The sequence below is a fragment of the Phaethon aethereus genome (genome assembly GCF_964289735.1).
Source record: "Phaethon aethereus genome assembly, chromosome: 1".
NCBI classification, from domain to species: Eukaryota; Metazoa; Chordata; class Aves; order Phaethontiformes; family Phaethontidae; genus Phaethon; species Phaethon aethereus.
In genome coordinates this window covers 12,474,294-12,497,725 of record NC_138575.1, presented here as the reverse complement: position 1 = coordinate 12,497,725, position 23,432 = coordinate 12,474,294, and the positions used below count along the sequence as shown (strand labels likewise).

The following is a 23,432-nucleotide window of genomic DNA, read 5'->3' as shown; positions in this document are numbered from 1 at the left end:
TCTAACTGCTTTCTGGCGAGCAGGTGTAATAAGAGCATTAGACTTAGTTGAAACTGTATTCTGACTGAACTATGCAATTAAAAGTTTTAAAATTCTGTGCCTTAAATGGGATTTTCATAGGATGTTTTCCTCTTTTTTTTTTTTTTTGTGAGAGAGATGAAAATACTCATCAGTTATTAAGATTTCTTTTGTCAAAGTGATGACCTAACAGTTAGCTTAGACTTCCATTTAAAACTAATTAAACAAAAAATGCCCACCATTCTTTCAAATTCAGAGCTGATACACTGCTGTTTTTCTAATCTGAGCAGAACTGTCATGTCTTTTTATTAATATTCTTTGTTATACATAAATAGTACCTGAGCCAATAAGTTTGTTCAGATTATTTGCAGTAGTGAGGCTGAAATAAAGTATCACACTGAAGTAGTAGACAATAAATAGCATTCTTTACTAGATGATTGAGGAATATACAGTCAAGTCTGTCTAAATTTGGGTAGCGTTTGGTGGTGGCAGTACAGCTAGCTCTGACATTTTATATGCAGCTGTCACATGAAACATTAATACTGTTTGCTCCTGTCTAAAACTTTCTAAAACAGAGTTAGTTCTCATTTTGCTCTAGTGAACTTATTCACACTGAGATAAAGGAGGAAAACTTAAAATGCATCCATTGGAAAACCCGGCTGAGCTCTGCATTCAGGAATGCAAAAATAATGAATCTCCTTTCAGTGTGGACAGTGAGCCAGGTGTGATTTTTCTTACATACTTCACAAAGATTATTAGGCAAGCTGCAGACATTTTACATGCAGTTAAAGGAAAAACCCAAACCAAACACAACTGTTTCTATTTTCCATTAAACAGGGGAATGCATCTTCCAGGAACAAACTGTTGATGTTAGGTACTCTGTAATAAATGACTTTTTTTTTTTACACATATTATGAATGTTTGTGGTTATGTTACTGAGAAGGCTTTCATGAGAATTCTAGGTAACTGGTGCACTTTACTCTGGAAAAACTGAGTAGAAAGCGTACTACAAAATAATTAAATTTTGATACTGTGACTAGCCCTGACACTGACCTGCTCGGTTAGTCAAATGTGGTGAATTTTTAATAGAGCACTTCACAAAATCATGTAAATTAAATGTTGTAGTAATGTTTCCTAATATCTCCAAAATTGATGTTGAATGCAGGGGTATATACTTTCTTCAAATTGTTTGAATGAAAATATTAACCCAAAGCAAATTATAGTAATTTCATTAATGAAGCTAATCTTTAAACTTTTGTCACCCATTTGTGTTTAAGTGCATAATTAGGTATTTACAGAGTAAGTTTGGTTTAGAAATGCTTCAGGTGTCACAATAACGAGTGACTTCTGTTGTTGGTGTCTCTGTTTTCTGTTTATATTAATATACTGATACTGAACTTCCATGGCAGCTCAGAGTCTTAAGAACCATTGCTGCTCTAGAAAGAAACTTGCAGGTTTATTAAAAAAATAAGTCTTTTACTTGGCCATTAGCTAAAGATGGCATTAAGCAATCTTAGATTGACGTTGACAGGCCTACTCTATTCCTCAGCTACTTAATTTTGCAGCACACTAGCTCCTGTTGGTGCTAACATGCATTCTACTGTGTGTTGGAGGAGGGGAAGTCTAGCCACATCAGTAGCAGTGCTGGGGAGGAGGTGGGACAACTTTTGTCAGGCAGTTTTAAATTGGCTCGAGCCTGTTATGAAGCCTGTTATATTTGGTTTAATAGGAGGAATATCCCAAAGGCATCACTATACAGTAGTCAAAGTATAGAAATATTCTGTTATGCTGACCTCAAATAATATTTTAAGTTGGAAGAAACCTCTAGAGGTCATCTAGCTAAACCCTTGGTTCAAAGCCAGACTAACATCCAAATAGATCAGGTTGCTCAGAACCTTGTCCAGCTGAATCTTGAAGACCTTCAAGGCTGAGTTTCTACTTCCTCTCTATGCACTTCGTTCCAGTGCTTAACCTCTTCCATGAGGATAGGTTCCCTGCCACACCTTGTATCTCTGTGAAACTATGCTGCAGCTTCTTGATTGCCTCCCATCTTTTTGTTGTGTACCTCCAAGAAGTTTGCTTCTGCCTTCAGCTTGGCTTTATGGAGAGAACAGCAATTAGACTGACATCCCACCCCACATCACCCGCCCTCCCACCCCCGTAGTCCTTCTGGAATTAGAAAGCCCAGTTCCATATAGCTTTTCCTTGTATGCCATGTGCACCAGCCCCCAATCAACTGAGTGACCTGCTGCTGTTTTTTGTCTGGTTTTATCAGTATCTCGTTTACTGGGTGCTGAGGGGGGAACAGTATGCAGTACTTGGATACAGCATCGTGCATGCTGACTACTGGGGAATAACAGCTTCTTTTGACTTATTGACTGCAGTTTTGCCGGTGCAGCAGTGGTAGCTGTTGGCCAGGGTCAACCCAAACACCCATGCAGCTGCTTGCTTACTGTCCTCTCAGGATGAGGAAACAACAGAAGGAAGGAGAGAAGATTCATGGATCAAGATAATGATATATTAATATGGAAAGCAAAAGCTTGCACACACAAGCAAAGCAAAAAGAAGAATTAATTCCTTGCTTCCCATTGGGAGGCAGATGTTTGGCTGCTTCCTGGACAGCAAAGCCTCAGCATGCATAATGCTTGTGTGGGAAGAGTCATAGAATCTTTTAGGTTGGAAAAGACCTTTAAGTTCATCAAGTCCAACCATAAACCTAACACTGCCAAGTCCACCAGTAAACCACATCCCTAAGCACCATGGCTACACATCTTTTTAAATACCTCCAGGGATGATGACTCAACCACTTCCCTGGACAGCCTGTTCCAATGCTTGACAACCCTTTCAGTGAAGCAAGTTTTCCTAATATCCGGTTTAAACCTCCCCTGGTGCAACGTGAGGCCGCTTCCTCTTGTCCTATTGCTTGTTACTTGGGTGAAGAGACTGACACCCACCTCGCTACAACTTCTATTCAGGTAGTTGTAGAGAGTGATAAGGTGTCTCTTGAGACTCCTTTTCTCCAGGCTAAACAACCCCAGTTCCCTCAGGTGTTCCTCAAGCCTTGTGCTCTAGACCCTTCACCATAATCACCCTTCCAAAAGTTGTGACAAACAAAGGGTAAGACAAACACCATAACCACAAATGTCCACCCTTCCTCCTTTACCTGAGCTTTTACTGCTGAGCGTGGCATCATGTGGTATGGAATATCTCTTTCGTCAACTTGGGTCAGTTGTCCTGTCTCTGTCCTTTCTCAGCCTCTTGCCTTCCCCAGCCTACTTGCTAGGGGTGGGGACAGGGTGTAAAAGAGAAAAAGCATGTGCTTTTCAGCAATAGCAAAAACACTAGTGTGTTATCAATGCTGGTTTAGCCACAAATCCAAAGCATGGCACCATATGGGCTGCTGTGAAGAAAGTTAACTCGATCCCAGCCAGATCCAGTGCAGCAGCCTGGAATGTGGTTGACCTTCAATGCCACAAGGGCCCACTACTGACTCTTCAGGTTGTTGATCCCCACAGTTGTTTTCCACAAGATTGTTCCCTAACCCATTACTCCCAAGTCTGTATTGTTGCATGGGTTATTCTGTGCCACTTAACAATTGTTTCTGTTCGCTGTCATGAGATTCCTGTCAGCTCAGTTCTCTAGCTTGTTGAGGACCCTCTGAGTAGCACCTCTGTTCTCCAACACTATGACCACTTCTTGGCCTCCCAGGTTGATGTTGCTTGCAGACTTGATGTGGGTGCATTCCATCCTGGCTTTTGGGTTGTTGATGAAGATGTTAAACTGTATTAGCCCAGTATAATCTGAAGATTGCCTCTTCTAACTGACTTCCAGTTAGACTTTAAACTGTTCACCACAAGCCTTTAAGTCTGGATGTCTAGGCAGATTTTCAGACACTCTGAAGTTGATATTTATCCAGTTTAGTACAAGGATGCTATGGGAGGTGACATCAGAAGCTATATTAGAGTCAAAGTAAGTGATATCCATTGGTGTCCTTCATCCTCAAAACCAGCTGTTTCTTCACAAAAAATTATCGAGTTAGGGAGAGTTTGTACTTCGTAAATCCATGCTTGCAATCCCCAGTCACCTTTTCGTTCATGTGCCTGGAAATGGCTTTCAGGCTGTATAGTTAGTCTGAGGATCAAGGTGAGGCTGTCTCATGTCTCAGGTTCCCTTTCTTGCCCTTTTTTGAAGATGAATAAATATAGCCTTTATTAGTGGCTTACTATGGTCACAGTGACCTCTAAAGAAGAGAGTCGTCTTTGGTTGTATTGGAATTGGACAACTGGTGATCTGTTTGCATTAGAAACACTTGTAGACTGTTTGAAGATTATACTTACTTCTGCAAATCCATATTGAGAAAGAGGAAATGTAAGAGGGAGAATTCAGCACAAGTCACAGACAAACTGGGAGCGTGCTGTCTAAAGAGGTTAGATCACAGCTTTAAGAGTTCCATAATTTTTTTCAGGGAAAAGCAAACTTAAGAAAGTGGAGGTAAAGTAAACTAAGGTTGTCAAAACAGCAAAAACTGTTGTTTTTTTTCAGGCCCTGCCCCTCCCCCCCCCCCCCGTCTGCTGACAAACATACTACTTGTTTTTATAAGCTCTGTATTTTAACATAGCATGCATTTGTTATTAAGTTGTTAAGTGTTGAGAATGGTATCGGCACGTCTGGCAAACCTCATGCAATCTGTTCCAACAAAAAGTAGTCTGACTGTCTGTCTTTGTTCTTGCAAGGGCCAAAAGATAATTACAAGAACTGGAACACTGAAGACCATTAATACAATGTGAAGAATGTATGAAGGACGTTTTTGGTTAGGTGTTGACTGAAAAGAGAGTTAGAAGAATTGAGCTTCAGGCCCCTTTGAAGCTGAACAGCTGATCATCTCTTTGCATTAGAAACACCAGCGGGCCGTGCAGATTATGCTCACTTCTGTAAAAAGAAAAGCAAAAACTTTTTAGAGCTGATTGATTTGTTCTTAAAATGTCTTAATTTTGAAACTTGCAACTCGAGACACTTAGATTTTGATATTAAAAATGGATTTGTAACATGTACTTTTAACTATTGAACGTTTTTATATTGGTTAGGTATTTGAAGTGTAGAAACTAAATGTATTTTCAGAGATTAATAAACATCTACTTTAATGAATTTTCATGCATTTATTTTTCAGGAGCTGGTGAATCGGGGAAAAGCACAATTGTCAAACAAATGAAGTAAGTATGGTGAAATACTATGATAGGGAGTTTGTTTTTTTTTTTTAATTTGAATAGAGAATTTATTTTTTTTCCTTCCCTAGGATTATCCATGAAGCTGGTTATTCAGAAGAAGAATGTAAACAGTACAAAGCTGTTGTCTACAGTAACACCATTCAGTCCATTATTGCCATCATTAGAGCAATGGGGAGACTGAAGATAGACTTTGGTGATCCAACCAGGGCTGTGAGTATTGAAGTGCAGACATAGATACACGGCTGAAATATCCATTCATTTTCAAATTCTATTACTATTTCCTGGAAAAAATCTCTTGATATCCAAAAATGATCTTTGTAGGATACAAAATTTGATTGAAAACTAAATGCCATTGGCATTTACATGGCAAGGTGACCTACAAAGCAATCAGCACTGAGCTGATTCACAACCACTATTTGGTTTAGATACAGTTCTCCAAATTCTATCTAAATTTGGAGAACAAAACATCGGAGTCTTGGGGAGTTTTTGAAAAGCATTAAACTATGTAGTCATGTCTCATTATTTGTATGGACTTGTATGTTCTGTAAGTAATTTAAGTTAGACATCTTCATGTTTCTTAAAAGACACAGCTTAAATAGGTGGGCATCCAGCTACTGTCTGCACTTCTCTGTTAGGTCACAGGTACAGCGGTGCCTAAAACATTTCCAGACTCTGAGCTTGATCCTGTTTTATACCGATTTCCAGTTTGGAGGACTTTATTTTACTCAGAGCAGAGACATAGGCATAGCCCTGCTGCTGGTATACCATTTTTTCATGATACCATATGGATTAAGGATTTTTCCCAAGAAATAGGAGACCATTTTCTAAGTGGTCAGGAAGTTAGATGCTCTGAATCTCTCTGTACAGTGCTCAGCTTATGTGGTTTTTCTTTCCTCTGTTTACACGAATACACTCTGTGCTGCAGTGCTGAAATTGATCACCAAAGTTGTTAGTCTGAATAGCATCAAAACTTAGTTCAGGATGTGTACTTTTATTTTCTTTCCATAGAAATCAATGTCAGAATCTGGAATGTTCACTGGTACCGTTTTTGAAGCAGGAACTAGCCACGTTACACCTGTCTTGCAGAAAAGATGGAGGAAGTTTTTTTTTTTTTTTTTGCTGTTCACATATTGAAATAAGTATGTAAGGTAGTTGGAGGGATATTTTATCATAATTAAGTTCTTTCCATCATGTTAAGGTTGAATTACAGTTTATGAGGAGGGGAGGGTCTTAAAATAAGAAACGGTGTGTACATTCTTCATTCATGACAAAGTCTTGTGTTCAAGATCTTACTGATTGTTTAAAAAGCAATTTATAAATATTAGAGAGTATACATTCACAGTGACCTTGTGAAATACATTATGTATGGTTGTCATAAGGAAGACAAACATTCATAAATTATGTAAAGTGGGTCATAAAGTTGTATCTGAAGTCTAAATCTAATTGGCAGTCGTGAATTATTAGTTAATTTTCATTTTGCTCTTTGATAGTCATTATTTTATGTACTTAATGTTAATTCTACCTGAAGCCTCTTCAGTTATAAACCTAACTAGTAAAACGTTTGTTTTCATTGGTTATTCCTCTCTACATTTGTTCTCATGTTTGCTATTGTCTTCCCTTAAGACCAAAGTTTTCCAGGGCAGCAGCAGTATCTTATCACATGTTAGTTCAGTGTTTGTGCAATGGAGTCCTCTCTGGAGTCTGGCAGTTAATGTTGGAAAGGGGCAGATGGTAGACACATGTTACTAAATACATAGTAAGCAAAAATGGAGAAGCAGTAAATTCAGGTGTTACCAGATAAAATGACTAGCAAGAAGATTCTGAGGGCTATTTTATATATAATATCAGTTTGAAGTCACGTGAGTTTCTTGACTTCAGAGAGTTATATAAATGATGAAGCAAACGTCTGTCAGGGATAATCTTAAAATAGCTGTCCATCCCTTTGCTCTTAGGCAGGTCTTGGTGGTTCAAATCATTTTTTCAGAGCAATACTGTTACGGTACATCAGTACTAGATTTTTGCCAATTGTAAAGTCAGAAATTGGAAAAAGGTATAACACAAGCTCTGAATTCATCAGTCTCATTTAAAAAAATAAATGTATGGTTAGTTCTCGATTATTATAGTATAACCTTTTTATTTTATTCTATTTCATTGTAACCTTGTCATTTTTCAGGAAAAAAAAAAAGCTCAAAATTGTAACCCCTGTTGAAACCTGTTACATTTAGACTCTTTTCCTTAAAATTCTGAGGGGAATTTCTGAGAGTTTTATTCTAAATGGGATAAGTTTATTTGGAAAATCATACACTCTTATTTCTGTCATAAGACTAATGGTAAAGCAGTGAGTTGAATATTCGTTTTCTTTTTTAAAGCTATTAATCAAGGGAGCACAGATTACAACAGCAGCTTCAGTAATGGTCAGTTGCAAGACTGGTGTATCTTCCTTTGTCCTAAAGGACTTTTCAGTACTAAAGTAGAAACTATGTTTTGAGACACATTTAGTGACTGTGCTTTAGAGGACTGTGGACCACTTTCTGAATGTGAGATCTGCTGTAATTAGTGAGAGAGATGGTTAAATTAATTTCTTTATCTCATTTATGAAATCTGGTATAAAAATAGTGACACCTAGAGAGGAAGCTGTCCCATTCCAGTGTAATTAAAGGAAAGTATCTAGCATTGTTTAATAATGAAAGTAGGACTTGATGATTGCATACTACCTCACTTGTGGTTTCTGTAGTTCTTGTCAACCTTAGAAAAGGGAGTGTGGGGGTAACAGAGACCACTTTTTATTTTAATGTTTGGGTTTTTAAAAACTTGAAATTGATTCTCTTGTTCTGCCTCCCCTTTCCCCTTCCTCCATTTTAGAGCATGTAGAGATTAGAGTTATTTGGAACAGAGTGAATTTTATATGTTTGAAAGTCAAACCATGTTAGGTATAAAATAGCATAATTGTTGATGACAAAACTGACTGTTAGTTTTCAAACTGTTTCCATCATGTGTCTTAATACATTGTCTCTTCTTCAAGATCTGCTGCTTCTGTGAGTTGTGGGTCCTTGGCATTTGCAGCCACAAACAATATTCAAGACCAGAATTGTCATTCAGGTTTCTTCTGTGCAAGTGTATTGCTCAAACTACAGTCTGTGTGGTCTGAGTGTCCAACTCTTTGATCGTTACTGCTCTGTTTTTTTAATGTAATTATTTGTGCAAGCCATTGAATTTTTATTAGTTGTCCACAATTTGTCCTGTGCATGTACAGTAATCAGTATTCTGTTAATTTGTTTGACAAATGTTCATTTTTAGATTTGTAACTAGCTTTCAAAAGACTTTTTGAACTATATGTAAGATACCTGTTGTTCATATGTATAACTACATATGTATACATAGACATGTATAAAACTCTTCGTTTGCCTTGATTGAACTGCAAGCTTTTTGTTTTTAAGCTGTGAATATCAGTATTAATCTATATGTAAACAATTTCCCTGTTAGCTGTCATAATCTTTGATTATTTAAGTCTACAGTATCTTTAGAAAAATCACAACTTTCTGTGCTTATCTGAAGTGGTTTTTTTCAGTTTACTGTTTGAACAGCAAAGGTGTCAGAACCGGATTTTTCTACAGATTTGCATCTCCACTTACTGTTTTGTGAGACTAACCTTGTATTTTGCTTTTTTAACCCTCCTCTTTTTTGAAATATTTTCAGTTCCCAGCTGGTGTGCCCAGGTCGCTCTTTTCTCCTTCCTTCTTTCCAGTATCATTTGTTCTCTTTCTTAATTATTGGACAAAGAGTATATGCTGTGGGTGGTAGTTACAAGCCACAAGTATGCTGATTTTTCTGGCTGACATACCTTGGCATTAGATCACATACAGCTAATAACCAAGGTCAAGCAGCTACCCACAGGAGAGTACTGATGTAGATCTCTCTCCTCTACCCAGGTGCTATCATCTTTTTCCAATGCCTTACAGGTCTAACATTTTTAAGTTCTTTTCCTCAGTGAAAACTGGATGAAGGTAGCCAACTGGTCAAATTCTGTTAAAGGAGACTGGTGGATTGACATCCTGTACTCTATTAACCTCACTCTCAAAAGCAGTCATTATATGTAGTCGTAAAATCCAGCATTTGCTCTCTTGAAAATCATGATGTTTGCTTGATATCGCATTACCAAGACAATTTGGTCTCTGTAGAATAATTAAGGTAATGGATATTTGTAACTCATCTATCTGGAAAGGTTTTAAGAAGTATTTTTGCATTTGCTAATGCATGATTTGGGAAGAAATGATCATTTGTCACTTTCAAAAAAAGTTGTTTTTTGAAGCTGAAGTGATTAATGTGTTTTCTTCAGTCAATATACATCTGCATTTTTGAAGGATTTAATGTGCATTGTAACCATTTTGTTCGGTTTGTGGTATCTGATAAGCAAATAAGGTTCACTTTAGACTTGAGTACAAAATATGTTATTACTTCTGTTTATAGAAACGTAGTTCAAGCTAAAAACAGATCAGAAGACGCTTTATCAGCTAATGAGAAATTTGGTTTATTAGTCTTTTTCTGTTGTTGAAAAATGTGGGAATTAATATCCTATGCAGAACATTAAAACCAATTGTCTTCCTTCGCATTTTTTTGTTTGGTTACATTCACATTTATCAGGTTAAGTAACTCATTTGCTGAATATAGTTCTTAGGTGATAATACTGCTGTTGTATTTCTTAGTGTTTGTCTCTGCACTTTCTGTTTACAACCTGAAGGATGATGCTCGTCAACTGTTTGTGCTAGCTGGGGCAGCAGAAGAAGGATTTATGACTGCAGAGCTTGCTGGAGTTATCAAGAGACTGTGGAAAGACAGTGGAGTTCAAGCTTGTTTCAACAGATCTAGAGAATACCAGCTTAATGACTCTGCTGCCTAGTAAGTGCTATGTGACAAGATTCTCTCTGTCTTGTAAGTAGTAGCTAAAGGAATATAAAGGAAGTCTCATCTTTTGAGGAATTCTGCTCTCATGTACCTGTTAGTATCTGAACATGTTGCAGGAAACTTGATTACGTGATGTGAATCTGTATTACCAAGGGTACTACTTTCATGTTCATAATAGTTTCTTCTGTGGTTCAACATTGCTGCATTTTCTTTGTTAATTAATGGTCTCTTAGAAATGTGTCGAGCAAAGGTAACAACCAGGATGTGTCTTCTATGCTAGGGTACTTCATTAAAAAACTAAAATAGTAAGGAATCGAGGGTATGTGAAATCAGATGTGATGGCAGCAAGTAACGGTAAGTCAGTCAAGGAAAAGAGTCCATCGAGGAAGAAGTAAGATGGTAAAGAATGGCATAGCAGTGATACTGGCCTTATAGGGCAATTTTATTACGGCTGAAGTAATTTGTAGTATTTGAAGTTGTCTTTCACTTTCCTTAAAATAAGGTACTTCTTTAGAATAAGTGTAGAATAAGTATAGAATAAACAAACAACATTCAGGTAAGGCAACTGTGAAAAGACTACAGCTGGAGTAATGTAATCATAGGCATGCTGAATGAATAGAAATGTGATCAAATTGTATTAAATAGCATTCCAGCATGATTGTTACTTGTCTGCTGAAGTTGTTCTAAGGGTACAGAGCGTAGATGGCAACAAGCTGAGCTCATGATGACAGATCTCTTGACTTAAGAGATAGCAGTTTTATCAACCTTCTTCAATATGGAGCACTTCATTTGGAGCATCACTACTTTCTTCTGTTCTATTTTGTTGGTTGAGGTATCTCTACCTCCAGTTTCATAAGAAAACCGTTCTTCTAGCCATGCAATTTGAATCCTTAAAATTTCTAACTTCTGGTTAGGCTGAAAGAAGAATATAATGCTTTCCCTATATTTACTATAGGAAAAGCACAATAAGATTTGTATGGGTTTTAGAAACACTGGACTGCTTGGTCTGCATCGCAAGAATTTTGGCAGTGAAAGTATACTGTTATCAAAAATGTGTGCAATTAGAAATTCTCAATAGAAAGCTAATTGTTGCATATTAAGCATTTTCTTAAACACATCAATTCTGGCCAAAACACTGGGTTGTTCTTGTCATACCTATTATCAAATCTAGGGTAATTTTGGGTTTTGTTTATAGTTCAAATTATCTTGTAGTTCAGTGGGTTACAAAGATGAAGGTGATGTTCTAGTTAGTGCAAATAACATTGGTGTATGTGTAACCATGTTTGCATTTGGGATTTCAAAAGAAGAACTCTTTGTAATGGAGTCAATTGCATAAGTTTTCTTTCTTCTAGGATGAAATAGCTCTGTGTCTCTAAAGCTTATTTCAAATAACCTTGGAAAATTGAGGGAAATAATGTGTCTTTTTTGTCTCAGAGAAAGCTATTTCATGAAAGTCAAGCACGACATAATGAATGGACCTAGAACTTCTGTAATTCTTTGTAATTATCTTGATACTATTTTATGAATAACTGAAAGCAGTATTTATTTTTACCTTCAGTTACTTGAATGACTTGGACAGGATAGCACAAACCAGCTACATTCCAACCCAACAGGACGTTCTCAGGACTAGAGTGAAAACGACAGGAATAGTGGAAACTCACTTCACTTTCAAAGATCTTCATTTTAAGTATGTGAATCATGCTGCATGTTTGTCTGTCTGTTATGGTTTCTATAAAGTTCTAGAAGATGGACTTTCAATGCTATAACTTAACAAATTTGTCTAACCACAACTTTGATTTTTTTTTCCCTTCCCCCTTTTTTTCTTAAAAAAAAAAAAAATTCCCCATGCTTGGGTTGGTTTTCTGAAGGGAAGTGGGAGTCATTGGAACTCCTGTAATAACTCAGAATAAATACGCAGATATTAAGTAACAAATGCTTTGGTTTTATTGGAAGCTTTTTGTAAAGATATTTTGTATCGAAATTAAATCTCAAAATATTCAATATTCTACTATGTTAAATAGTTGTTCTTCTATCAGATTCTTCCCTTTAAATTCAGCTGGAGAGCTGGAGGCTTGTAAATGTTTTCTGGTGTTATATGAAAGAGTAAATCCATTTTCCTGAAGAACTGAATTAAAATTTTTGTACTTTAAGACAGTACTTTATTTAGTGATGAAGGAATGTGACTTATGTTTCCTATGATATGGAATTTACAAAATAATGTTAATATTGTGAACATTTTATATCCAAAGATATTAATGATGAAAGCATAGGATAGTATAAATGTAGTAATATTCTACCTCCTACTGATCAGGAAGAATGGGATGAAAACTCAGTAAAACTCGCACTGTGTCTGCATTTAGATTGTGCAGAGATTGTTGTCAGCATGTCTTTACAATATATTTGTTTAGTATCTTCATGGACAATATTTTTTTCATGTAAACGCATAACAAGTACTGTAATATGGATGCTTCCAGGCCATTAGTACTGCGGGAATATATTTTTGTTTCCTTGTTTTAGGGTTTAAGTATACAAAATTCGTATTCATCCATAAAATAATAGCTGGTAAATGGGAATGGTCCTCTTGCAAATCTAAGGAGAGTAGTCCTTAGCCAAGCCTCAGGAGAAGTCTTCCATATTCTGAGGAGTTACCCATTTTCTCACTCATTTGCTAAAGTTTCTTGTTCAGTTCCCCATCGTAGATGTGTTTAAATTCTCCTACACTCTCAGTGAATTTGTATGCAGGTAGCTACTTACAGTCTGTATTGATTATTAGAACTGTTACAAGTACCATATGATTACAGTCTTATAAAGACTATTATAAGGACCACATGATTACACTTCTATAAAATGTGTAACTTTAAGACAGGCCTCTGGAAGTATTTAGCTGTAAACACCTGTACAGCAGGTGTTTAAATTTTGGGTGCCTTAAGAGATAGCTTAATGAGTTATTGGAAAGGCTTGAAGAAGTATATACTTACATAACATTGAAAAGAACTTTTAAGATGAAGTGAAGGCATAAAAGACTTGATTATACCAAGGTGAGGGTACATAAACATGACTAACTGTGCAATATTGTGTACTTCAATTTTTTTCATTATCTTTTCTTTCCTGTTTTTCTGTGTACATTTAGATTCTTTGAGGTTGAGCCTCACTTCAGCCTTCTCTATAAAGCGCTCAGCATAGCTTTGATTATTGATTTTATCTAACATGCAAATAGCAAGTCATCTTCATCCTGTTCCTATAGACTATTTCAGAAGTTGAGTCAGATTAATTACTACTTTTGTCTTGAAAGAACACCTTATTTTGTAGAAATGTTCTTATAATTTAACTTCCTTGTGGAAATCTGTGTCTTAGTACAAAACTATAAAACATTGGCATTACAATTGACAGAAGTAATGACTAAAATTTAAGGTATTAATTAATAAGATATACTAGTATGAAGTATCTTCCTATGGTTATAGCCATCACTAATTATTTGAGAACTAAGTAGGAGTAGGTGGGTGGCTTGCATTTACATAGGGCGATATCCACAGACTTCCACTCAAAGATATCTCTGAAGATAAGGAACACTTATAAGGAATCCTTTCTTCATTTTTAAATCCTAAAAGGAGTAATCTTTAAAATGTTTTTAAGATGGCACTATTCCATTGTAGAACATTAAATGGGCAATGAGCATTGTCACTTGCACAATAGTATACCCAAGCAGAAGAACCCATTAGAGGTTATGATGTTTCTGACAGTTTTTGATCAGAAAGCCAAGGGTCTTTGTTTTTCTTCTAATTTGTTTCCTTCTCTACTTATTTTTACTGTGTTCTGAGTTGCTATATTTTTATTTAAAAAAAAACAACACTTTAAGACTTCTAAAAATGACAGCCATAATTTAATCCCTTCAAATGCAGTTTACCTAGTCATGTAGTACGCTAACATTAAATAGGCAGGGTTTTTTTTATTTACCTGCCCTCCTGCAGTCTTAGAACCCAAGGAAAACAGGAATCGGGAATAATAAAAAATGCAATTCCGTTTTAATAAGTGTTTAATATGTGAGACTTTCCAGATAAGTTTCATATTTTTGTAAATGCTCTGCCACAAAAAAATATTTGTCAAATTCAGAGTCTTTTGCAAGGCCTGGGGACTAAAACAACTTTTATAACCTTAAAGAAGTGAAAGTAATCATAATTAATATCTGGTGCCCTTTTGTCCTATATCACATTTTGTACGGGTACTGCAATAATGTTCTTTGCTTAGATAGTCTGAAAAATGCAGAACATAGCAAATCTGGTGACACTAGCTTTCAAAAACATACTGTGCTAACGAAAGGACCTTGCATAAGTCTTTAACTTTGCACAGTTGCAGACAAACCATTCAGAAAGCTACCCATTTAATATAGTTAAGTAACATAGCTTTGTAGAGTGATGACTGGAGAAGTGTCTTGCTAGTTCAGTGAAGTAACTTGCCTTGATGTGGCATAATCGCCTTGTAATATCACTGGAGAAGTCTGCTTTCTCTAAATAACGGAAAGTCATTAAAGCATTTCTTTAATACCGTCATTCTTTAGATAAAAGGGTAGATTTACATGTTACAAACTTCAATTCTTTCAGCACTGCCTGTATTTCTTTTGAGTTCATTGTAGATTCTGACTCACTTTGCATAAGCAAAATACGGTTTTTATGAGTAGTCATACCATGGATGGTACCATGAATTTTAGCACCTGAGCCAAGTGCTTAGAAGATGGGCTTGCACACAACCATGTGTGCACACCCTCCCATATTGGAAGGTGGAATCTGTAAATAATTCTTTCAAAATTTTTAAAAATTTACCTGCAGATTAAGCAGCTTCTATGGGTGTTTCAGTCTTTGGAACTGTGACCTAAGAGGCCTCAATATGACTTCTGACAGGGCAGATGGAGAGCTTATGAACTTTAAGACCACTCTGTTCAGAATGACTAATTTTTCTGAAAGATATTTGCAGCCTTATCTTTTTTTAAGAATTTTGTGTGCCAAATAGGTTTTTGTCCTGTATGCCTGAATTTCTCTGTACTGATATCGTATGGAGAAGAAGCTTCATGACATAAAACAATCCATCAAGTTCTTATTACTTGCTGTTGAGATGTTCAATGTGAAACTGTGGTGCCAAAATTTCATCCAGCACTAGATTTTAGTGTATAAAAGTTTCAAAAATGACTGCAAAAAGGTGGTTTGCATAAAGAACTGGGAGTTTAAGTATGCTGTTAGAAAGACAACCCCAAAGAGACAAATAGCACTGGTGAAATACACCACTGGCAGAGAGGCTATTCTGAATTGAAGCAAACACTTCTGTCTGAAATCACTATCTGTGAATGCAAACTGGTCATTACACTTCTTTTATGTTCTAGAAGTTGTCTGTCTTCTGCATTTTCCCTCCCTTCCCAGGATACATGGTGGCAATGTAGTCTGAACAAGCCAAAATGATACAATGCCCCTTGTGCAGACCTATTTTCTTTACATATTTTTGCAGTTCTTTGAATGAATACTTTTTACTACAATATTTTATTAATATGTGAAGTTGTGCCATGTTTTTTTATACCTCTCAGTTACCACCTTACTAGTAATATTTTTGCATTGAGCGGTGCTGTAAGATATTGTTGAACTAGGTGAGATCCATGCAGATTGATACTGCAGTACTGTCATCAGTATAACGCATTTAATTTCTCATATTCCATGGAAGCTGGTGTCTGCAAAGAAAAAAAAAAAGAGCAGTCTTCAGTTTCTCAGTTAATTTTTCTGTCTTGTATTCTGTTCTGTCCTGTAGAGAATGAGATTTGTTGTTGTTCAGCCCTCCTGTCTACCAAAAGTCCTCAGTGTGATAGCCTTATTACTAATATAATTCTGAATGTTTGAATGTTTTTAGGCCATGCTGGAATATCTGTACAAGAATTATAACTATGCATCTTAACAATTGTTGTTCTAGTCTGGATTTCTCTTCCTGTTTGTGTGACATTTTTGCCCAAATAAGGCTTTCATGATCGAGCTGGCCATTCTGCTACTTACAGCAAAGAGGATGGAAATGCAGGAACTGGTCTGTCCTCGGTCCTTTCTCTTCTCTTCCTCCCCCCATTTGAACATTTTTATACCTACTGAATTCTAAGCTCTGTTTTTGTGACAATGTAGTTAAAAATTACTTGTGAAAATCCCTGAAGACAAAAGTCAGGCCTCTCTTAAAAGGAATAATTGCATTTGCTTTGAAGTAGGAGGGAAAATTAAATTTTTGCATGATAGAATATTGACTGACATAGTGAGGGAAGTAATATGTGACATATTTGCGTTGTTTTGAAGCTCTAAGTCATGGCAAGAATTTGAGACAACAGACTTTGTCTGTGATAGGAAAAAGAAAAAGTCTCTGTGCTCTCTCTTTGTACAATGTATATATCGCTTAATTTCAGGATACCACTGTTTCACTGCTTTTTTTTTTTTTCTTTTTGGTATTGGGTACCATCCCCCCACATGACTCACAGTTCATTATATCAGGATGCTATTTATCTAGCTTGCAAAACATTTGAAGTTCCTAATGACGTCTAATGAAACTTCTGTCCTTCAGAGTGGCTGTAGCCCATAATCTTTAGTAAATGGCCATTTAAAGCATTTAGCAGACAAAAGCAAATCCATTCATTTGGAGTTAATTTGCTGATCTTCTTTTGTCAAGTTCTGGAATGTGGTCTTTTCCTACTGCTCTATTTCTGCTAAGCTAAGAATTCAAAAGAAACAGGACTCATCTTTATAGCTCAGTTTTTCCACTTAACCGCATTTCTAAAAAATGCATTTATTAGGGAAAATCATAGAATCATCATAGAATCATAGAATAGTTTGGGTTGGAAGTGACCTGTAAAGGTCATCTAGTCCAACCCCTCTGCAGTGAGCAGGGACATCTTCAACTAGATCAAGTTGCTCAGAGCCCCATCCAACCTGACCTGGGATGCTTCCAGGGATGGGGCATCTACCACCTCTCTGGGCAACCTGTGACAGTGTTTCACCACCCTCATTGTGAAAAATGTCTTCCTTCTATCTAATCTGAATTTACCCTCCTTTAGTTTAAAACCATTGCCCCTTGTCCTGTTGCATGAAATGTGAGAATAAATACATAAATAATAAAATTATTATGCTTATTATGTTTTTTACGAGACACTAAAATTATTTTCAATATTCTTTTAAAAGTATATCCCGTTTAAACATGGGCAGTTGAAAAGCATTAGTTAAAAGTTTAAAGTTTTGTGATCAGACTTATACAGCTGATACTTTCACATTTTATTGGTTAACATTCAGAAAGCTAGAAATTCCAAAGTTCATTCCTTTCTTTGCACTTCTGTTTTGCAGGATGTTTGATGTTGGAGGCCAAAGATCAGAGCGGAAGAAGTGGATTCATTGTTTTGAGGGTGTTACAGCAATTATTTTTTGTGTGGCATTAAGTGATTATGACTTGGTCTTGGCTGAAGATGAGGAAATGGCAAGTACCTTAACATTGAAGAAAGGCATAGTTGTTGGATAGAAACTACATAAGGTTGAAAGGAAAGCTATAAATACATCTTTTTAGAATATTACTGCTTTATAAGTTGTATCGGTTTTGTGTAAAACGTCACGAGAAATGGTGATAGAATTCATGCTTTCAGGTTTCAGAGTGTTTCCTCATGTTTTCAGAAGGAATACTGAAAGACAAGTATTCTTTGCAGCTATACCCTTTCATGTTTTAAAGGATACATAAATTAATAAGGATAGATTGTCAGTAATACGTATTTTAGTCTCTTTATGGATGCCAGAAGTACAAAATAAGAAATTGCTTGACTTACCTGTTTCTACTTTACCACATGTTTTGTTTTCATCTCCTTCCTCAGTCTTCAGTTTTTGTTTCTTTATAAATGTTTTTCTCTGATCTCTTTCCTTAGTTGCAGAAATTTTTCTCTTCCTTCTCCCTTCCAATATCCTCCACTCCTTCTCTTTCGAGGTGTGACTCTTCCTATGTCATTGCGCACAGAGTGCATGCTTCTACTATCCAAGTGGTCTAAAGTGATGCTTAACTATTGTGCGTGAATCATTTACAGAATTCTGTGCTCTTCTTCATGTTCTGCAACTTACTGTTTGGGGAGGAAAGAGAAATAAAAAAACCTTTCAAGTCAAATGTAGTCAAAGGTGGTCATAGCTAGCATCTTTCTACTTAAGTGACTGGAGCTTGGCCAAAGTACTTACATATTGGATAATTTTTCAATAGAGTTAAAAATTAGGATGAGAGGAAAAAAACCTGCTTACTTGATTCTCTAGTTCTCTAGAACTATTTTTTTTTTTGTGTTGGAATCTCACCTACATGCAGAATTTAATTTTCAGTTTCCAGAAGATCTAATCAATATAAGACAAAATCAGATAACTCAGCAACTCCTGTAGAATATTTGTACTGCAAAATGTCAAAACACACCAAAAATTTTGAAAATACTAAACAGCTTAAGCCTGGAAATGAGCAGGGAGGGGGGGGAAAAAGTGGTTGCTTAGACCCTACTTGTGAAAGCGTTCTTTGCAGTGGTCTTGGCTTCTCTGTATTTCCCTGTGGTAAAATGTGATTCTGTATGCTAGAAACTTAGTTTTGTGACTTACCTGGTTCATTGTAACTAATGAAAAATATGTATCCTGATGTCTGATAAAATACAATGAGGTTTTCTTTTCCAATTACAGAATCGGATGCATGAAAGCATGAAATTATTTGACAGTATCTGTAACAATAAATGGTTCACAGACACTTCTATTATTCTCTTCTTGAACAAGAAAGATCTTTTTGAAGAAAAAATCAAAAGAAGTCCTCTCACTATTTGCTACCCTGAATATGCAGGTATTGTAGGGGCATGCAGGTGTCAAGTAATCTTTGGTTAAATTACCTTATTTTTGATGCACAAATCAGGAGGAGTTTAATAACTCCAGGTATCTAAAATATTTAAATGAAATAAAGTTTAAGATGAGCGTTTGTTTTTATGGATCATAAATAAAATAGTGCTAAGTCAGGTTCATCCATTTAGACAGGTGAAATGAAACTGGTCCACTAATAGCATTTATATGTTACTGCTTCAACTCTTTTCAACCTAACTTATTTAGCCCATTCTTTTTTCTGATGTCCTCGTATTTTTGAACTTAGATATAATTTTTTTTTCACTAGCAGGAATCCTGAGGTTATATGAGAGTTTATTTGAACAGGGAGTGTACATAGATGTTAGAAGTAGGTAGCTTATTCAGGAAACACATAGCAAAAGGAGATGGTTTCATTTAACAAGTCTTAGCCTTTTTATGTATCGTTTTCATTGTAACTTCAAACTATTCCATTGTACAGAAAATAGCACACTGGAGGTAAAAAGCTTAGGAGAAATAAGTATGCCAAATGTCTCTGAGTTTGGGAAAAACCTAAACCTTTTAAAAGCATAAAAATTGAAAGTGAATAACTTGAATCAAGGAAACAAAATATCCTAATCTAGGGAGCAGTGATGCTTGCAGCTCAGAAGGCCAACCTTATCGTGGGCTGCATCCAAAGCAGCGTGGCCAGCAGGTCAAGGGAAGTGATTCTGCCCCTCTACTCCACTCTAATGAGATCCCACCTGGAGTCCTGCATCCAGCTCTGGAGCCTTCAGCACAAGACAAACATGGATCTGTTGGAGCGGGTCCAGAGGAGGCCACAAAGATGCTCAGAGGGATGGAACACCTCTCCTATGAGGACAGGCTGAGAGAGTTGGGGTTGTCTAGCCTGGAGAAGAGAAGGTTCCAGGGAGACCTTATTGCAGCCTTCCAGTACTCAAAGGGGCCTTATAAGAAAGATGGGGACAGACCTTCTGGCAGCGCCTGTTGCAACAGGACAAAGGGTAATGGTTTTAAACTAAAGGAGGGTAGATTCAGACTAGGCCTAAGGAAGACATTTTTCACAATGAGGGTAGTAAAACACTGGCACAGGTTGCCCAGGGAGGTGGTAGATGCCCCATCCCTGGAAACATCCCAGGTCAGGTTGGATGGGGCTCTGAGCAGCTTGATCTAGTTGAAGATGTCCTTGCTCACTGCAGGGGGGTTGGACTAGATGACCTTTACAGGTCCCTTCCAACCCAAGCTGTTGTATGAGTCTATGACTAGTGACTTGCTCTTTCCGCCACTGAAGTAAATGGAAAGACTTTGCTTGCAGCTGGAATTGGAATGAGTCTGTAGTTTTTATTCTTAAAAATGTGTCTAAAAGGTTTCATTCAAGATTTATTTATGGTGTCTTAAAGCAATGGCTGTGGAGTTAATTCTCTTCAGGTTTAGGCGAACTGTTTGCAAAGAACCACTTCATTCAGAAATGTAGTATGCATCTTGTTCTTTCTCAGTTTGAAACATGATTACTGAGCAATTTTCTTCTTCTAGGATCAAACACTTACGAAGAAGCAGCTGCTTACATTCAATGTCAGTTTGAAGATCTGAACAAGAGAAAAGACACGAAGGAAATCTACACTCACTTCACGTGTGCCACAGACACAAAAAATGTGCAGTTTGTTTTCGATGCTGTAACTGATGTCATTATTAAAAATAACCTTAAAGACTGTGGCCTCTTCTGAGAACAGACAAAAGATTGTTAAATGGTAAATTACATGCCTGAAAACAGGACTTAGGCATTTGGGATATGCCTGTGATGTGTAAAACCTGCATAGATATACTTAATTCTCTTTTATTTTATTTCTAGGTTTGGAGAATGACTTCGCACAATTCTAATCTGATTCTTTTCAAGGTGAAAGAAATACAAAATACATTGTGCTGAATGATAGCTCAGTACTGTACTTGCCTGTTTTAACAGCTTTATTTATGTTTGTCTTGTAAATTTAAGTAATTAGTTAACACTGAGATGTCAGTTGATTGTAAGTAAACTTATAACTGTAGTAATGTATTTGTATAAATGTTGAACGGAATATTTTAGTAACTTGATGTCCTCTAAAATTTCCATGTTTTATGAAGATGCTCTTAGAGGAGACAGACACTTTTTGCCTTTGGATTATTTAAACATCTTGTAAAATTAAATTTTCTTTTCATCTTAAGGGTGCATGCTGCCTTATTCTTTACTTTTGTTGGTAATACTGTATCTGGCGTTAGCTTTTTTGATATTTAAACAGTCTCGTACACCTGCACAGATTTAAAGAAACATAACCAATAAAACTTTTTTGCCTTAAGTTTTGAAAAAAATCTTTTTATAAATTTAAGATAAATGCAAAGATTATTTTTTAAATTTAAATGAAATCCACAGTTTATGAAATCTGGGCTTGCAGTCTTTTCAGTGTAAATGTGGCAACACTGAGCAATTTAATTTTAGGGTTCAGCTATTATTGAAGCTCATGGAAATGCAAAAAGGAAGTTGTTAAAACTATTCATATCAATAAAAAAAATTTGAAACTGTGGTCTTTACTCAGTGGAGTGAATGGCAAAATTACCTTTGGGGTTTTTTTTATAGATTGTTAACAAAGGCTAGACTTCAGAGTAGTATTTTTTCTGTTTATTCAAGAAGTAAAATAATGTTCTCAAAGTTTTTGCTATTTTCTGGTAATACAGCTAGCTTCGTAATTTAATAACCATAAAAATACCAGGTTCTCCCACAAGACATGGGACCAGTGGCTTCACAGATCAAAGCAATTCCCTGTTGCAGATAAAAAGAATCTTCAATGTTTTGGAGGGTGTTTTAGTGACTTGCAAATGCTGATTCTTTCATTTCCTCTTTAATTACAATTAAAGTCTCACAGTGTCTTTAAATAGTAAGTTAAAGAATATGACTTCCTTCTGGTTTATGCTTTCATGATGTGATTTGCTATCTTAGGTACCTATCATCCATTGCCTTATGGGTAGTGCCAAAACTGATTTTTTTTTAATACAGGTTTTACAATGAATAAGCTTCTATTTGTAAATAAGTTCATGGATGCTTGTCTTAAATGTATGTCATCTAAAAACTACAAATGTACCAAACTTGGAAACACGGTTTTCTATAATTGTTCAAATATTTCAGGCAGCTACAGTACACCATAAGTTCTTTGAGAAGTAAATAAGTCTTTGAACCTGTTTCTATTTTTCTGTATTATCTTAGCGTTTATGTTCTTAGAAATGTTCAACTAAAATATTTAAGTCATTGTTCTGTTGTTTAATTTTCAATTGTGTATGTATTTCATTTAGGCCTCAGCTTGAGTAAAATGTGCCTGCATTTCTCATTCTTTAATGCTTCCTTTGTTAGGTACAGAATTGCTAAATGCATTTCAAATGAAAGATTAGAAAGGAGATAACTTATTATTGGAGGTTGTTAAATATATTCATACATTATGAGCTCTTTTAGCAGTTATGGTAAGCAATCTGTATATCCTGGGCTGCTTTTAATTGTGCTTTACAGTTCTGGATACATAACTGCCTTTAAATCTCATTGAACTACTTTGTGGAAGTTGTATTTACACCTACGTTCAAGTTGGTTTTTGTACTTAATGTAAAACAAAAATTGGGATTAATCAAGTTACATAAATAAATCTAAATTTTGTGCCTTGCTTGAAAGAAATATTTTTCATTAAATGTGCTGATGGAAATCTTTCAGCATCCATCCTGTGGAGACAACTAGGTAGTAAAAATGAGAAGATACGAAGTCAAGAGTAAATTAAAAAACTGTATGCAAGAAATAAGAAAATGAGCAAAAACTGATGATAATAGATTAATTCCGAAGTATTTTTTCCTTTACCATTGTTCCTAAGAATTTTTGAAATTTCATAACTGGTGTTTTCTGAAGTATTTACGTCTTAACACAGAACAAAATTGTGAAACACTTTTGCTTTCTAGTCCAGGCAGATGAGTTTGTCTTGATGAGTGGACAGCAAGTATGTTTCCTTATAGATGCTCTGTACTGATTGAACAATCTTTGTCCGGAGATGAAAGTTGTCGGCCTAGGCCACTGTTCTAGGAAAAGCAGCAAGAGTATTTACTTGCAACAGTGGGAGCCACACACTTAGTTTTCACTGCCCGTGTAATAAGGCTCCACTCCATCTCGGTTGTGTTGGGAGGCTGCTTCTCAGAGCACTGCAGAAAACAGCAGAAATCCTGCAGGTCCACCACTGTCTGAGAAAGACAGTCTTGTCCCTCGGTAATCTGAGCCTCCCTTCTCTTCCAGTTCTCCGTTTCTTTCATTTCTTTGCGCAAAGTATCCAGGCAAACTGCTTTTTCTAGCCTTACACAAGGAAGCTCTCTCTACTATCTTAGATATTCCTTCAGATTATTTTAAATATCCTAAATTTAGTATATGTAGGGATTG

General features: G+C 36.2%; 1 protein-coding gene across 1 annotated transcript in view; it reads left to right on the top strand.

The window, feature by feature from the left end:
* Nucleotides 1-20,724, top strand: part of GNAI1 (G protein subunit alpha i1) — a gene marked incomplete at both ends in the record, with an annotated part of 35,026 nt that extends 14,302 nt beyond the window's left edge. The window contains 7 exons of the mRNA XM_082010842.1: nt 5,186-5,228; nt 5,312-5,453; nt 9,982-10,139; nt 11,704-11,832; nt 17,492-17,621; nt 18,836-18,989; nt 20,534-20,724. Coding sequence (XP_081866968.1) covers nt 5,186-5,228; nt 5,312-5,453; nt 9,982-10,139; nt 11,704-11,832; nt 17,492-17,621; nt 18,836-18,989; nt 20,534-20,724 — 947 coding nt within the window. The remainder of the gene's footprint in view (nt 1-5,185; nt 5,229-5,311; nt 5,454-9,981; nt 10,140-11,703; nt 11,833-17,491; nt 17,622-18,835; nt 18,990-20,533) is intronic.
* Nucleotides 20,725-23,432: the final 2,708 nt, after the last annotated feature.